The following is an 18,218-nucleotide window of genomic DNA, read 5'->3' on the forward strand; positions in this document are numbered from 1 at the left end:
CTGTTTTTAAAGAGTTCAGTGTGAGGCGATATCAACAATCAAGACACGTTGACATGTACGACAAGATTACAGGGAAGATACGTAGCGAGAAATTGAAGCAACTTGAAGCTAGTTTAACCCTTTAACACCTAAGCCTATTTTGGCCGAATTTGCATGCATTTGATGTTGCCTTTATAGTTCAAAGAAAAAATTGTTCACAATGGCCATGTTGGGTCCCTTTTTCAGGACACCTTGAACTTCATGTCCAAACTGTTGTTTTCTTCACTGACCAATTATAATCCACATTTTGGACCCAAAAAGACAAAAAAATCCCAAAATATTTTTTCAAAATTTGTAATGTTGGTGTCCCATTGACAACCAAACATGCTCGACCAACAGTTTTGAAGCTTGATAATATTTATTCAACTTGTTAGGATAAACATTCAATAGAAAAAAAAAAGATTGAATAGTTTTATGTTTGACTATTCAACACAAACAGTGGGTATGTTCATAGGTGTTTTTGGCCTTTACACATACTATGGTCAAAACAGGTTATATACAGTGCAAAATAGTGAGAAAAAAATTATATCATCTAACACAAAAAAGGTTTGGAGGATATCTCTGTGAAGTTAGGTATTATACCCATCACCTTATCTAAAGTATACGTACATGCAATCAAGCTTCTGGAACACACATCTATATAAAAATTGAAAAGATTCATAGTGAAGAAAAATATATATATAACAATGAAAAAAAGTATTTTCAAAAATATTGACAAGTAGTTCAGTTCAATTCAATTTTTTCAGGCATGCGACCCGATAGTTTTTTTTTTTTTTTTTGCGCACTCAATAAAGTTTGTTTTTGAACAGGTCACTGAGCTGCGTCACATACAACGTCACACAGCCTACTCTTCTGCCGTTTAAGCGCTGCTGTCACTTCTTCTCGCCGAGACGCCGACTAATCCGAGGAAAACGACGACAAATGCAGCTCATCCAATTTCTTGAGTTGATGAAAAAATGCATTAGGTTGCGCTAAATTTAGTTTTTGATTCATTCTGCACGTTTCAAAGTCGCTCGCACAATCCAACCGGTGTTCATGCCTCCTTTTCCTTAGTTGGCGCCTAGCTCGGCAATTTATTAAAAATGTTCACATTCGGTTCGTCCTTCTTGACATCACAACGGATCTTGGGATATGTAGTCTTTTGTGCTGCTTTCGGTTTTGAAAAAGGACAAGAAATGATGGAAATATGGAGATAGATACATGGTACATGCAGCGTTTTAATGCATATTTATGTGCAATAAAACTATAAAACTCAAATGACATTATCTCCAGTTTTTCTTGGTCGATTGACTTCAAATAAAAACTGGCGTGGACATCAACTTCCGCACTTTCAAATGAGACCAACCAGCGGCACGTGGGCGACGTAATTACAGCGTGACGAAGCTTCAAAGACGACATACATAAACGTGTCGCTGCCGACACGTTCGGTGTTAAAGGGTTAACTTCACAGCAGCAATATTTCGCAAGAGCCCGAGAGTCAAAAGAGTACGCCACAAAGGCTAGTTGCGAGATTGTTGAAATCATTAATTTAAAAAAATAATGAAGCAAATGTGACACAAAGAATGGCTTGCTAAAATTTGCTTGAATATATTGTTCTACGTAAACGACGTCAGCCAAGGTCGGCCCCCCACATTTTTACCGCACCAAATCTGGCCCCCTTTGCAAAAAGTTTGGACAACCCTGCTTTACACAGATCAGTCGTCCTGGTCCCTTTGCAGAAAAACAGCCCCAAAGCATGATGTTTCCACCCCCATGCTCCACAGTGGGTATGGTGTTCTTCGGATGCAATTCAGTATTCTTTCTCCTCCAAACACAAGAACCTGTGTTCCTACCAAAAAGTTACATTTTGGTTTCATCTGACCATAACACATTCTCCCAGTCCTGTTCTGGATCATCCAAATGTTCTTCAGCAGGGGGACACGTCTGGCAGTGCAGGATTTGTGCAGGATTTGAGTCCCTGGTGGCGCATTGTGTTACTGATAGTAGCCTTTGTTACTGTGGTCACAGCTCTCTTTAAGTCATTCACTAGGTCCCCCCCCCCCGTGTGGTTCTGGGATTTTTTTCTCACCGTTCTTGTTATTATTATGACGCCACGGGGTGAGATCTTGCATGGAGCCCCAGATTGAGGGAGATTATCAGTGGTCTTGTATGTCTTCCATTTTCTAATAATTGCTCCCACAGTTAAATTCTTTACACCAAGCGTTTTAGCTATTGCAGATTCAGTCTTCCCAGCCTTGTGCAGGTCTACAATTTTGTCTCTGGTGTCCTTCGACAGCTCTTTGGTCTTGACCATAGTGGAGTTTGGAGTGTGACTGACTGAGCTTGTGGACAGGTGTCTTTTATACCGATAATGAGTTAAAACGGGTGCCATTAATACAGGTAACGAGTGGAGCCTTGTTAGACCTTATTAGACCTCGTTAGAAGAAGTTAGACCTCTTTGACAGCCAGAAATCTTGCTTGTTTGTAGGTGACCAAATACTTATTTTCCACTCTAATTTGGAAATACATTTTTAAAAAATCAAACAATGTGATATTCAGTTTTTTCCCCCCCCCCACATTCCGTTTCTCATGTTTGAGGTCACCCATGTTGACAATTACAGGCCTCTCTAATCTTTTCAAGTAGGAGAACTTGCACAATTGGTGGTTGACTAAGTACTTCTTTGCCCCACTGTATAGCAAGTTCAAATATCCTTTACCTAGTAAAGAATTCAAAGAACACCATTTTCAAATGAGACATTTTCTTCTTGTAAAAAAATGTTTTCTTGTTTGCCGTTGAACCTAACAGGTGGAATACGTATGTAGTTTTCAAACTTCGAGCAAGATTTGAATATAACCTCACTCCCCAGTGGTGTGATTAATTGGGGGAGGCTACCAACTGAATAAAAAATGAGTGATGTCATCGTAATTTTTTTCCAGCTGCATAAGCGTATCCACTAAAACAAACAAACAAACAAACAAACAAACAAACAAACAAACAAACAAACAAACCATCATTCAGCTGCTGACATCTTGCCATAAACTATATGCAAATAAAATCAATAAGCCTCTGAATCGTAATCGAATCGTTAGGTGCCCCAAGATTCCCACCTCTAGGGGAAAGGTATTACGCTACCCAAGCACTTTATTAGGCCTGTCGCTAACACTTGTGTATGTAAATCTGACGTTTGTAGATTGTTCTTATTGGAGATGCATATGTAGCAGCGTGGCAGGTTTTTTTTTTTCAAGCATGGAGTTTTGACAGTTGTCATATTTTCGGGATCAAAGCAAACTGTGTTCCGGCCCCGAAATTCATGCCGGAACCGTGTTCCAGCCCATTCCAGCCCACTTTCTCCCCTGTCTAATAGTAACACTTACCATCACTCATCTGTTCCAGATGTGTGACATTCCATACCTGGGCGCACAACTAGACCTGCTGCTGACCCTGAGAGAGCTTCCCATCAGCATGAGGGACCTGCAGCCTGTGAGTGCACTGACCCAGAAAAAAGGTCAAATCCTTGTTTCCATATGTGTCGCATCACTAAAAGCTCCCATCACGGTGCTACTAATGGATGGAAGCTCTTTGCCTGTCCTCAGATTCTTTATGATTTTCCTTCTATTTCATTTGTAAGCGTTAGCCAAACAGAACACACTCTAAGATGACTCGTGATTTGATTTAGAGCGATGAAAAAGAATCTTAATTGAATCCAATTTATTCTTTGTTCAGTAGATGTGGCAAATAATTCAAAGAATGCAATTCAGCTGAATTCAGGAAAAAGTTCCAATTATCTACAAAGACAAATTAATGAAGAGAGGTCCAAAAAGAAATCAAAACAAATATATTTGGTAAGTGTTTTTGCTTGAACAAGGATCAATATTTCATCATTAGGCAGGGTGACTGTCTTATAGAGGATCATTGTTTATTGGCTTTAGGGACTGAAGACTGAAGTTATTGAAGTCAGATAGCAACACCTCCCAGCTCTTCTTCAATGCTTTTATTTTTCATTCTTCACAAACTTCTCTTTTAGTTCAACTCTTAATCAGGCCAAATCGTGCCACTACATCACAATCAACGAAAACACGAAAAGTACTTTTGCATGCGTTTGTCTCTGCCTGGTTATCATTTTGCTGATACAACAAAATGCCAAGTTTACGTTAAGTTCATGGCAACCACAGCATATGTGTTTCAGGACACCGAGGATAGAACAGGTTGATTTGAGATAAAGTGGTGGCCAGTGTTGTCACACATTAATTAAAAAAGTAATTTAATTACCGATTAATCTGATTACTTTCTTTCATTAACGAGCAATCTAACGCGTTCAGTTTTCCAAGCCAGTAATCTGATTAAGGTTAGTTTCCTCAGGGCCTGTGCGTTACTATTTTGTTGTTGCATCATACTGTATGTAGAATGAAGAATACTGTAGTCATGTACCGTACGTAGAGCATTTGAATAGAAAATACTGCTCTTGAGTTTGGGAGTGACATCACATCTCACCTTTTCTCATCGGAAAAAAAAACGGGTCACGTGTATTACCATGCTGTGTGCGCGCCGTCTGCCACGGCGGTCAACAACATAGCCTGGCTACCTATCAGGATGCTAACAGTAAAGGAGCCGGAGAGATACAACAAACGGCTGCATTTCCTCACTGGAGATACTACCATTACTTCACATATCCGTCCAGTAAAGATGATAAAAATATCTCTGTGCATTGCAAACTCCGCGCTGGCTCAGAAAGACTGTCGACCGCTAAAAACTCGACATCCAATTCAACAAGGAAGCGCTTGGAATTACAGCAAAAACTCAAAACAAAGCCGACAGGTAACGAGACAGCCAGCACTTCTACAGTTCGTAACCAGCCTTTATAATATGTGTAATTATGTACATTTTATAGTTTGAGTTTGTAATCACAGGCGGAGTTTTATATTTGTGGGACTGGGGGAAAAGCATGTTGAAGACTCTGAAACAAAAGTTTGGACACACTTCATCATTTTTGCGTTTTATATATTTTCACTACTATTGTAAATTCTCACTGAAGACGTCAAAACTATGAACTAACATGTGGAATGGCAAAAAAAAAAAAAGTGAAATAACTGGAAACAGGTTTTGTATTCTGCATTCTTCAAAATATCCACCTTTGAGGTGTCTCCAAACTTTTGGCCAATACTGTATATACATATACACATCTTGACATTGTTAGAGGTCAATCAACTGTTCAAGTTGTTGTTGATAGCGTTTGAAAGCTTAGGTTTAAAGAAATTCTGAATATCCATCTTGCCTCCTCTGGTGTAGTTTTGACTCAGCAAAGCAAAGGATAGTCTCCAAGGTGCTCGTCACATAATTTGTTCGAAAAATGATTTCGACCCATTATGAAAACTTTACGCTATAGGATTTTTGTTCATTTCATTAATTTTTGTTGTTTGTTTTATTGCTTTACAACTTTTATAGACAACATTTTAACGGCTAGGTCTTTATTTCAAAGGGGAAGTTCAGAATTTTTTTACATTAGGCTTAATCTTGGAGTTAGCGGGGGTTTAATTAGTCGTTGGAGTTGATTTGAACAAATTTCATGCAGTTTGTCAGTTATATGTTAGTTTTAGGGCTCCGGAATGGCTAAGCTAGGGCGAGTCAATGGTGGTTGAAATCAACTCCATCAACTAATTAAACCCCCGCTAACTCAAAGATTAAACCTTAAGTGAAAAACTCAATTACACGCGATTACATTTTTCTGTTATTTTCATGTTGAGGCAGCAAAAGGAGAAAAAATGGTAAAAAAGTAACTTAGTTAACTTAAAGTAACTTAGTTACTTTGATAATAAAGTAATCAGTAAAGTAACCAGATTGTTTTTGAAGTGTAATCAGTAAAATACTTTAAAAGTAATTTATCAGTTACTTTTTAACAATTTTTCTCCCCTTGCCGCCTCAACATAAGAATGACTAGAGAAAAATGTCATCGCATGTAATTGACTTTCCGATAACTGAATGTAAAGGGGAAGATCTGAATTTTTCACATAAGGCTTAATCTTCGAGATAGCGTAGGTTTAATTAGTTGATGAAGTTGATTTCCACCACCATTGACTCGCGCTAGCTTAGCCACTCCGGAGCCCTAAAACTAATAAATAACTTACAAACTGCATGGAATTTGTTAAAATCAACTCCACCGACTCGAAGATTGAGCCTAATGTCAAAAATTCTGAACTTGGGTTATGGTTTAGGGTGAACAGCATATCAATACCAATGTAAAACAATGCAAATTGACTGCACAATAATCAACAACACACAAATGAACTGCACAGTGCAATAAACACAAAGGTGGGGTCGGGCCCAGATGCGTGCGCACAACCCAGAAGTGGGCCGTACACACACGCGATCAATTCGGCCACAAAACGCGGTGGCAACTAAGCACTTTACACTCAGTCGGACTTACAACACATCCCAAAGATGCTAAACTAGCACGTCACCTCACGGCATAAATGTGCAACACAAATATGATGTAAAATAATTAAGGTGCTTCTGACTCAACAAGACATGGAAAAACTTATGCATGTATTCATTTTCAGCAAATTGGACTATTGCAACGATATATTTACAGGTCTTGATATAAAATCAGTCAGGAAGCTCCAGCTAGTACAGAAACTGGACCACATTACACCGGTTTTGAAATTGTTGCACTAGCTTCCAGTGAGTCAAAGGATAGACTATAAAATACTACTGCTCGTCTACAAAACACTTAATGGCCTTGGACCAAAATACATGCTTGATTTGTTAGATTCCTATGAAACATTTAGACCTCTAAGGTCATCTGGAACTGGTCTCCTGTATGTTTCAAGAACAAGAACCAAGCAGGGTAAGGCAGCATTTAGTTATTATGCTCCTCACATCTGGAACAAGTTACCTGAAGGTCTGAAGTATGCTCAAACTGATAACTCCGTTAAATCAGGGCTAAAAACGCCTTTGTTTAGCACTGCATATATGTTTCAATCTATTTGCTTTCTATTCCTCTTGTGCTTTATCTCCATTGCTGATTTCAACTATTTTCAGTAGTAGTAGTATCATTATTATTATTATATATATATTTTTTTCTATTCGTGATTAAATGCGATTTTTATGTATAATTTTATTTCCTGTTTCGATTGTGTTTGTTTTTAAGTTCTATTGATTTAGTGTTATTTTTATGATTTTCATGTGATTTGAAGCAGTTTGAATTGCCTTGTGTTGAATTGGGCTATACTGTATAAATAAATTTGCCTTTGCCTAAACAATGCTTGCAAACTTAGGGCGATGACTGCGCATCGTTGCAACGGCAAAGCCACAAAACAGCAGTGCATGTAGGGGGTCCAACCTATCGCTGGAACCCTCCAGAATGAAGGAAAAATACTTACGTTCATTAATGGACATAAAGAGATTAACATTCCCTCGCACATTTCAACCCTCAGCTCGTATGTGCACCCGTGCTGGCAGCCTGGCACACGCCTTTTTCAGTCCCACAACACTTAGCGCATGTGACTCGAGACCAAAACAGGAAGTAACTGTTAGCGGTTACCATGGAAACGAACAGGTAGCAGGTACCTTTCAAGCATTTCCTATTCAAAATGCTCTTCAGATGAAATGACTACAATATTCTTTATTCTACATACATTATGAGGCAATAACAAAATACTGTATGTAGTAACGCACAGACAATAAGGAAACTAACTTTAATCAGATTACTGGTTTGGAAAATGAACTCGTTAGATTACTCGATACTGAAGAAAGTATTCAGATTACAGTAATGCATTACTGACAACACTGGTGTTGGCATATGACGGGCAAATATGGCAGTGCATGATTACTAAAGATGCTTGACCAGATTTTGTCAAACATTCCTTTGGATGACAAACATGGTAGGCTTTGTTTAATATGATAAAATGTTTATTGGATTTCCCACAAATAATTGTTACAGACTAAGGAAAATGAAAAATAAAGGTTGTGTGTCTCACCCATGTTAATGTCTTTATTAAGTGGCTGATAGCATCCAATAGAATTGCCAGATAACAATTTAATTAAAAGACAACGTAGGTGATTCCAGAGGTTGCGCTAGACTTTTTCGTTGTCTGTCATTTTGACTGACAGGGTCATAAAAATCCGGTCATAATCTATTTTTACCGGTCATTTAAATTTTTAAAATGATGACAATGACATTGTGGTGACCCTTTGTTTGGCATAATTCACCTTCCGTACTTGTGTGTCCATTTGGCCGAGCGTGTTACCGGCTACGACACAGTCACGTGACAGAGACACTTAAGAGCCGCGCGCGTTCCGGCTTGAATAGAGAGTTCACAGAGAGCAGCAGAGCTACAGCGGCTGGACACAGCAATTCGAGCTAACAAGACTCTTAACATTGCATACCGCTTCAACATATTCAATAGTATTTAGTTTTCATTCATTTTAAATTAATATTCTGTCCGAACAAGCTTAACAGAGAATCCACACCGTGCCATCATCACACATCAAGCAGATGAGGTTACATATGGAACAATGAAATTAACAGTTCACCTGCTGTGGCCTGAACGCAGTCTCACACTTTCCTCCTGGTGCGCATGGACTTGAATTGCGTGCCCGCTTGTGCAGTCCCTCTTTTTTCACCTCTTTTATCAACACCATCGTCGTTTTGGGGCTTTTTGAAGAAACTTCGGACACTCAGTTGCCTTGACATTTTTCAGAGTAAGGCCAACGACGTCATGCATCAAAAGAGACAATAGCTAATTAATATGCTCACTCGCCACCCTGTGGTCTGGGGTGTGAATTGCAACCTGTCAAAATGACAGATGGACTTGTTTTTTCCGTCACCGTTTTAAAAAATCGGTCAACGACGGAAAATATTCGGTTAACGCGACCCCTGGGTGACTCATTCAGTCCATACTGAATGATCTGTCATTTTTTTCAATCCAAATATTTTCTCTACAGGATGAGCTCATACCCAGCAAAATATGTCATCATTTCTGGGGCTCGGGCTGTGTTGTGCTGTTATTCAAAGATTTAATGTCCTTCACGCCTCACTCTTTAGGCTATTGGTATTTTAGCACGGCATGCTAGGTTATCTAAACTAGCGTTAGTTCTTTCTGCAAAATATTAACACTTGTATGATGTGACAAAGTACAAGAGGCACCATGGCAAATAAGAATAAATTCCCTCACAGGTTACAAATTACGGTAATGTTACGTGTTGTGACCATATTTTGATTTCCAAAAAAGAGGACACTCGGCCCGGCCTCGAGATATTTGAATTTTACTAGAAGTTCACTCAAAGATGTCTATATCACTTTAATATATTTAAAGTGTGCCTCCTCCCTTTGGATAGAAAAATTCAGTTTTATTAAAAAATATATAGCCATATAAAATATAACCAAAGACACAAATTCAAATTGTCAGAGGTTACTCAACAGGCTGTATTATTCCTTTAAAAAAATAAGCGAACAAAAAAAACGCAAAAAAACTTCAAATTAAATAATGAAAAAAAAAAAAAAAAAAAAAAAAAGAATATAATGCAGACCAAAAGAAATGTAGTCCAGTCAATACACACACATGTGCCAACTAAACATTTTAATAAATTACTATTAATAATAATAATTATTATTATTATTACTATTCCCACTCAATTGTAATTCTCATTTAAAATTGCAAGCAAACAATAACCAAAATCAACTGGAAAACAATTCAACCAGCATGTTTCCAGCAGTTTAAAACTACATTTCCCATAATACCTTGCGTGGCTTAGCTCACTGACCACATTAGCGAGCACCGGTAGCCAAGGCAAAATCAATCGTTGCTATAAAAGTTTACAATAATCAGCAGCGCAAAGATACAACACCTAACGTGATTTTACAAATCACACCAGTACAAAGTTCCGACAGAAGTCAACAGTTGCCGAAAAGTAAGTTTACCAAGTGTACATACCGATAGCATGTGAGCTCCTGTTGTGACGAAGGTTTGTTTTAGAATGAGAATCGACAGTTGACGTCACGATAAAGCCAGTCTGTGACTGTGCACGCATGCGCAAATTTGTATCCAAAGTAGAATAAATGTATTTTTGTCTTAATTACTCATTTGGGTACATGAGCATTTGAGTATATAGGTATTGATCGTAATAAAAGTCTTAACATCTGGGCAGGCTCTTTGGGAACACGTCACAGGCCGCATAGTACAGTAGTATTCTGCGCAAAGCGGCAGTCAATTCCAACACATGCTAATTGGTCCCATGAAAAATAATGAAAACCGGACATTTTCATCAATTCATATAACCCCGCCGGACGCCCCGGACAGGATGTGAAAAGTGGACATGTCCAGGCAAAAAAGGACGTTTGGTCACCCTATGTTATGAGCAGTGTTGTCACCGATAACTTGAAAAAGTAATTTAATTACTGATTAAGCTCAAAAAAGTAATCTAGTTACCTTACTGATTACGTCATTATCAAAGTAACTAAGTTACTTGAAAAGTAATTTATCAGATACTTCTTACCAATTTTTGCCCTTTGCTGCCTCAACATAGGAGTGACAACAGAAAATGTCATCGCATGTAATTGACTTTCCGAGAATTGAATTTAAAGGAGAAAATCAAAACTTTTCACATCAGGCTTGATCTTCGAGTTAACGAGGGTTTAATTAGTCGATGGAGTTGATTTCCACCATCATAGACTCGCGGTAGCTGTCACTCCGGAGCCCTGAAAAGAACTAATAACTGAACTTCCCCTTTGAAATAAAGACCTAGCTGTTAAAATGTTGTCTATAAAAGTTTTTAAACAATAAAGCAAACAATAAAAATGAATGATGTAGATTCCAAAACGCAAAAAACCCTCAGCCCGACGATCTCCCTGCTCCGTCCTCCTTGCGCACCACTGGACAGCGACCAAGAAAAAGTCTCACCCGCTCGTTCTCAGTTCATTCGTTTATTCCAACAAAAATTAATCCAAACGCTTGTCATCCAAAAATATAAACAAAGGAGCCACTGAGAAATAGAGAGATGGATGCATGCATCTTGACACTGTCCTTGTTCAATTGTCAGTTAAAGCTCAGTTGTTGAAGCTTTTGAAAGCTTAGGTTTAAAGAAATTCTAAATATCCATCCTGAGCTGTAGTTTTGGCTAGGCAAAGCAAAGGACCGTCTCGAAGGTGCTTGTCACATGATCTGTTCGAAAGATCATTTTGACCCATTATGAAATACTACTGTAGGATTCTTGTTCATTTCATTTGTAGGTGGCAAAAAAACGTTTAGTTAGATATTCACGTTAATTGTGAACAATTTGTTTTGGTTCTGTGGGACGGGCTTGTGGTTTGTTTATTTTAGTATTTTATTTTACTTTCTCTCTCATCCAATTTGACTGAGAATTGAACTGAGGATTGAACAAGGACAGTGTCAAGATGTATTTATACAGTGGAGCAAATATGTATTTAGTTAACCACCAATTGTGCAAGTTCTCCTACTTGAAAAGATTAGCGAGGCCTGTAATTGTCAACATGGGTAAACCTCAACCATGAGAGACAGAAGGTGGGAAAAAAAAAACAGAAAATCACATTGTTTGATTTTTAAATTCTCAGCATTCTTTTCGTCCTGGTTAGTTCATTGTTGCTGTCAGGGGACTGACATGATGCTTCGCAAAGCAAAGCTCTCCATATATAAAATTGTTTTCCTTTCTTTCCACTTTTTCGGCACGCCACACAGGCTACACGCTTTGACCGACTCACGCCGGTCACAACTTGCCAAAAATACTTCAAATTTTAAAAAAAAAAGCTTCTTGTCCAGCAGTTTTCACGTACTGTTATTCACACTTTAAATATATTCACAAAATCAAGGTGCACAATATCTAATCCAGTTATTTGAATTTGACCAAAACTTCCCCATACACTTTCAATGGCCACATTCACTTATAATGGCACATTCAACTTTGACAAAAATGTTTTCATTTAGTCTTATTGATTTTCAACTCACAAGTGCAAAAAGTGTACCGGAAATCAAGAGGAAGGGACCAATGTACAGAGAGTGACCTGGAAATGCCAAAAGTAAAAGGAAAAAAATTCTACTTTTCAGTATTTTTCAACATAAACATTTTTAGTTGCTGTCTCCAGCCCTGCCTCCTTGCTTTCCTTCACTTGGATCTATTCATGCTCTTCGCGCTCAATGCAATGCCTTTGTCTTCCTGTATAACACTATTTATTATTAAGAATTATTCAAGTCTGAGTTGCTTCCTCTGAAAGCAACTAGGACTTCGATTTGTGCGAAACAAATCCGAAGTGAGAATATTGTGATGTTGATGTATGAGTTGTTTCACCAGAAGGTGGAAGCTTTCTCTGTCAGCATAACACATTTGACTTCACATCCTAAGCCTGCCTAAGTGTTGTAAAACGTGTTAAACCCCCAACTTCTCATTATTTTTAATGCCTGATAAGCAGATTGTAAGAAGTTTTTGTTTGTGGAAAATGATAGTTTCAACATGGTAGTGGCATGTAGTTCCCAGGTGTTGCAGAGTCTATGTCAATGACTAGAATGCACTCATCCATTTCTTTTCCTCTATCAGCTCACTGTTAAATCTAAAATAGCCCTACTTTCACTTCTGCCTTGAGCTTGTTTAACAGAGAGATTCTGTTTTTCCGCAGGGATATTAGCACTTGACACGGTTACATACCAAACAATCGTCTCCCCCAACAACACAGGCCTGATTATTCATCTCACTGGGTTGAATGATGAGGCGTTTTAAATGAAAAACAAACAAAAATATTATAGCCCAGAGTTATTTCCGCCAGCCTTGTTACTTAAATTCAAAGCATGTTTGGTCTGTGGGTGAATTAATTCAGGCGAAATAAAATAAATTCAGACTCTTGTTTGCCTTCCAGCTGATTGGCCAGAAGATTGCAATGTGCAAACAACTTCACACCTGCAAGTCATTCGTTTCTTTGCTGGAATACCTGCTGGCCATCGGCAATTACCTCAACGAGAACGCCGGAAAGGAAAAGGCCAAGGGATTCCGCCTCTCATCCTTAGCTAAAGTAAGACTCTGCTAACTCCGGATGACTAATAAGCCGCCGCTCATTGACATAAACAGTAGGGTTTCTATCCATTCCCACTTTTGGCCTTTCTGCCATGGCCGTTTAAGTTCTTTTTAAGTCCCTGATGCTTATTTTACATAAATTTGTAACTCAATCTCATGAACGATTTGAGCATTTACACAGGTAGTCACTCCATTGCATCGCATAGGGTATCACAGCATAGCATTGATTAGCACATCATCAAATACAGTATTTTAAGAAACAAATATATCAACGGCACATTAATTGCACAGGGAGAGCAAAACAAGACATATAAATAAAGGATAAGGTTTAGTGGCAAAAGTACTTATGCTGCCTTCATGTGACGTCGTCGTTATGGTAAATACCACTTGTCGAGTCAAAAATTGCATTTGAACTTGTCATGTCGTATTTTCTAATGGAGAACTGGGATTGAAAAAAAAAAAAATTATGTTTAGGGCTGTCAAACGATTAAAATTTTTAATCGAGTTAAATACAGCTTAAAAATTAATTAATCGTAATTAATTGCAATTAATCACAATTCAAACCATCTATAAAATATGCCTTATTTTTCTGTAAATTATATATATATTCTGTAAAATAATTTGTTGGAATGGAAAGATAAGACACAAGATGGATATAAACATTCAACATACGGTACATAAGGACTGTAGTGGGCATTTCACTCTACTGTCATTTAAATCTGTCTATGCTGTCCTCACTCCGAAGCGTCTACTTTTTCCAAAGCTAGACAGCTCGTGAACGACGCCTTAATAATCAGACTTCTTCCTTTTTCATCTGATTTATTAATAAAATGGCCTCAAACCATTGTCCTCTTTAGACCGTCGTGAAACTACAAAAAAAAAAAGTACACAAGCAATCAGACTTCTTCCTTTTTCATCTGATTTATTAATAAAATGGCCTCAAACCATTGTCCTCTTTAGACCGTAGTGAAACTACAAAAAAAAAAGTACACAAGAATTGCATTAGCAACAACGTTAGCTTAGCACACTATACAGGTTCACTAAACATAAACAAAAAGCGTCTCATACAAAAAATATAACATTTCGCTTACTAACATAATATGTACATTCTTTACAACAACCGTACTTACGGACAAATCTTGTCCAAGGATCATATAAGCACAACATTACAACGTAGGCGTCAGCCCGAGACGTCGTGCAGCCATGTTGAACTGGCAAGAAAGCAATAAACCATGTCGCAAAGTGACCACAAGAGTTTGCTGTTAGACAGCAAAAAAAACCTTGCTGTAAAACTTACCAAAAGGCAGAATACTGTCTGAGCGGGACATGTGCGTTAATTGCGTCAAATATTTTAACGTGATTAATTTAAAAAATTAATTACCGCGCGTTAACGCGATAATTTTGACAGCCCTAGTTATTTTATTATTATTGTTATTATGTTACTTTAGAATAGAATAGGTCTTTAATGTCATTTTCCGCAATGAAATGAACATTGTGAACAAAGAAATTTGACGTGGCACTCCAGCATAAACATATGTATTTAATTAATATAAAATAAATAAATACTGTAGGAAGATTTTAAGGATGTAACGGTACATGTAATAGTATTGAACCGTTTCGGTACGTGGTGCTCGGCTTGGAACGGACTCGTACCGAACGAGTTTCTGACGTAATATAACCCTTACTTTTCGAGGCTGTGAGTCGATCGGGTTACAGTTTCTTTATGTAGATTATATGTACTCCATCTTCTCTGCTATAATGAGGACCAACACGGTAGGACAGTATAACCCAGAAATGTCAACGGCGCGACAACGTGTCCGCCGCGAGAACGCAGTGAAACGCGGGCGTTCCAGTCAATCAGCCAATGCACACCAGTCGCAGTGTGGCCGAGTGTTAGATGCGTCCCAGAGGCGGCTCAACGCAACGCACGCGAAAAGAACGGCAGAGTTTATTATTTGACGCGAGACGCGGCCCGCCTGCGTCACTATTACTACCGGTAGCTAGGATCGGGCCGGAAGTCACTCGATCCGGTCGATTTTCAAACTAATATGCAATCGTAACCTACTTTTTGAGTCCATCAGATCTCTTGAGTGGTAGATCGGTGCACAGTTGACTTGTCTTTGTTGATTTACTGCTGTCTTCTCTGCTATAATAATAACCAACACGGCCCCGTGTTCAATACAAAACCCTCCTACCACAACAAAACAAGTAGGAACTAATATTCACATAGGAACTAAAGTTATACAACATAAAATATACAATATAAATGAATAATACATCACATTTGTAAAATATAAACACATAATAAAATAAATAATAGCCCATTTAAAAAAAATAAATTGAAATGAGCTAAAACACATGTAATTAAATAATAAGAATAATACACACATCCTGTTTACACAATTAAATGTATTAATTTCTGTGTGGCGCTTTAACTTGAGAAAATCCACCAATAAAGCTTTTGAAAACCACTCATAAGAAAAAAAATGTTTCATTGAGGCATTTCATTTGTAAAATACATGTTAAAATCTTTGTCATTGGGATTGCTTTTCTCTTTAGCACAGGACTTCTTTTTTCTTCTTTCTTTCAGAAAGAAAGCTGACCAATACGCGGGGTCTGAAAGGCTAATTGTTGTTGGATTATCTTTAAATACCCGCTACTTTTTGAGCAGAATTCTAGCTTTGTATTGGCTAATGTTCCTATTGTTGAAAGCACAAAAGTGTGTAATAAACAACTAGCACATTTATATTTTGCATTTTGTTTTCTTACTGTACCGAAAATGAACCGAACCGTGACCTCAAAACCGAGGTACGTACCGAACCGAGATTTTTGTGTACCGTTACACCCCTAGAAGATATATACTCTAAGGCTCTAAGTTAGTAAATATACATAGCTTGCTGAGACTGAAATACTATATGTGCAACACAGTGCAATGCAGTCTAAGTTAGCAGCACCGTTTGTGGTGCTATGGTGTTACACTTGTATAGCGCCTTTCCACCTTTTAAGGCCCTCAAGGCACTTTACACTGTCTCCTCATCTACTTACTGGTGACGCGGCACCAGGAGCAGCGTAGGGTTCAGTATCTTGCTCAAGGATACTTCGGCTACGTTCATACTACAGGTCTTAATGCACGAATCCGATTTTTTCATGTTTTTCCGACTCGAGTGAGGCATTAACTTGACGGTCTGAACGTGGCAAGTCGCATAGAACTGGACCATTTCAAATCCGATCTGGGTCACTTTCGTATGTGGTTCAAATCCGATCTGGGCCACATTTTTCCAGACTTTCGCGGCGGTCTGCACTGTCCAGTCTCTCAAATCGGAATTCATGCAGCAATTACGTCATCAAAAAGCGAGAGAGACGCTACGGTAGTGGTGCAGCTGTGCGTCATTAGCGCCTAGCTTGCTTTGAACACGGCTTTTTAGGAAGGGTCGGACTTGACAACAGGTTTTTGTTCATACCGATCAAGCACAGACCTTTTAACCAATATGGTTTCTACTAAAACAAGCAACACCTGACTGCAATCATCTGATTACACTTATAAAAACACCAGATTAGTGAAAAGGTGTGGTCTTGTGTTGGAGTGAAATCCTGCACCCACTGCGGCCCTATGTGGAATAGTTTGGAGACCAGTGTGGTAAGGTTCATCTTTCCCAGAGCATGTGAAGGCAGCATTATAGTCTGTATTTAAGTGAAGTTACAGATACTTGAGTAAAAAAGACAAAGTATGCAATACAGTAGAGCACAGGTGTCAAACTCACTGCCCAGGGGACAGATCTGGACCACTACATCATTTGGTGTAAGGCAAATGAAAATGTGTGCCCCTATGTCATGTTTCTTGCTCCAGAAACCAGAGAATATTTTCAGCTTTTTTTCTCTTAAAAAAAATAAATATATGCTTTTTCTTTTTTTTATTTAAAAAAAAAAATAAAGATAATATTTACTGTATCCCTTTTTTTGTTTTTAAAAGTTATATATATTTTTTTATAATTGAAGCTTTTAATATATATATTTCAATAATTTAAAAAACAAAAAAAAAAATCTTCCCACTCAGGGGTGGTGTGGTTGTGAGTGCGAATGAGTGTCTGTTTCTGTGTGTGCCCTACGACTGACTGGCAACATGTTTAGGGTGTCAGCCGTGATAGGCTCCAGCAACCCGTGACCCTGACAAGGGTAAGCGGTAGATGGATTGATAGATATTTAAATATTTAAAATATTTAATATATTTAATTATGATTTGGACTATTCTCTAAATGTTGCATCGACTCTCAAAAAAATAATTGTCAATTAATTGATAATTAATCGGTTAGTTGTCAATTACTATTTTTTGGACTATAAGTCGCAGTTTTTTTCATAGTTTGGCTGGGGGTGCGACTTATACTCAGGAGCGACTTATGTGTGAAATTATTAGCACATTTTGATATCATTTCACATGTTATTTTAGTGTTTTGGAGTGACACTGATGGTTTGGTAAACTTGTTAGCATGTGCTTTATGCTCTAGTTATCTGAATAACTCTTAATAGCTATGGCCACGTTCGCATTTTGCCTTTGGCAATGTGTGTTCAATGCTTGCATGCGTGCATGCTTTTAGTTTGTGGCGCTTTCAAGCCCGCGCCAGAAGAAGAGTGACAGCTACATAGCGTCTCTGAGCAAGTGGGCAAGAGAGAGAGAGAGAGAGAGAGAGACACGGCTGCGAACCTACGTTCATTGTTTATGCTTTTAAAATATCTCAACAGAGGCAACACCTGTGTGTATCACCTTTTCTGTTGTTGTTGTGTGTTTTCCACCCGCGATCCGACACTTAGAGCCAGTTGTGTGGTTGTTTGAACGATGTGCTAATGCTAGCGAACACATGCTAATCGTTTGTGTCATTGCTGTAATAGCACCTAATTATCATTTATTTTCGTTGATGCGAACCTGTTTGGTATCGAGGACGAAATTGATTCAGCAAATTATACGGACATCCAGCATCGTCATTTGGGAGTTTAGCTCGCCGTATAGCCAGGATGGAGCCGTAGCGTCCTGGTAAGAACGGTATATTCGCATTCCGTTGTTCATGCATCATGTAACACCATTCTGTATACACTTATTCAGCATGTTGTTCTCTATTGAATTTTTATATTAAATTGCCTTTCAAGATGACATATCTGTTCTATGTGTTGGATTTTTTCAAGTATATTTCCC

General features: G+C 38.2%; 1 protein-coding gene across 2 annotated transcripts in view; it reads left to right on the plus strand.

The window, feature by feature from the left end:
* The window catches only part of LOC130912069 (formin-H), a 66,440-nt gene that overhangs the window by 35,352 nt on the left and 12,870 nt on the right, over positions 1–18,218 (plus strand). Inside the window, exons 11-12 of one of the 2 annotated variants that reach the window (XM_057829864.1) lie at positions 3,413–3,499; positions 12,879–13,031. In XM_057829864.1, coding sequence (XP_057685847.1) covers positions 3,413–3,499; positions 12,879–13,031 — 240 coding nt within the window. The remainder of the gene's footprint in view (positions 1–3,412; positions 3,500–12,878; positions 13,032–18,218) is intronic. The other variant, XM_057829865.1, reaches the window with a different exon arrangement.

The sequence above is a fragment of the Corythoichthys intestinalis genome, chromosome 2 (assembly GCF_030265065.1).
Source record: "Corythoichthys intestinalis isolate RoL2023-P3 chromosome 2, ASM3026506v1, whole genome shotgun sequence".
NCBI classification, from domain to species: domain Eukaryota; kingdom Metazoa; phylum Chordata; class Actinopteri; order Syngnathiformes; family Syngnathidae; genus Corythoichthys; species Corythoichthys intestinalis.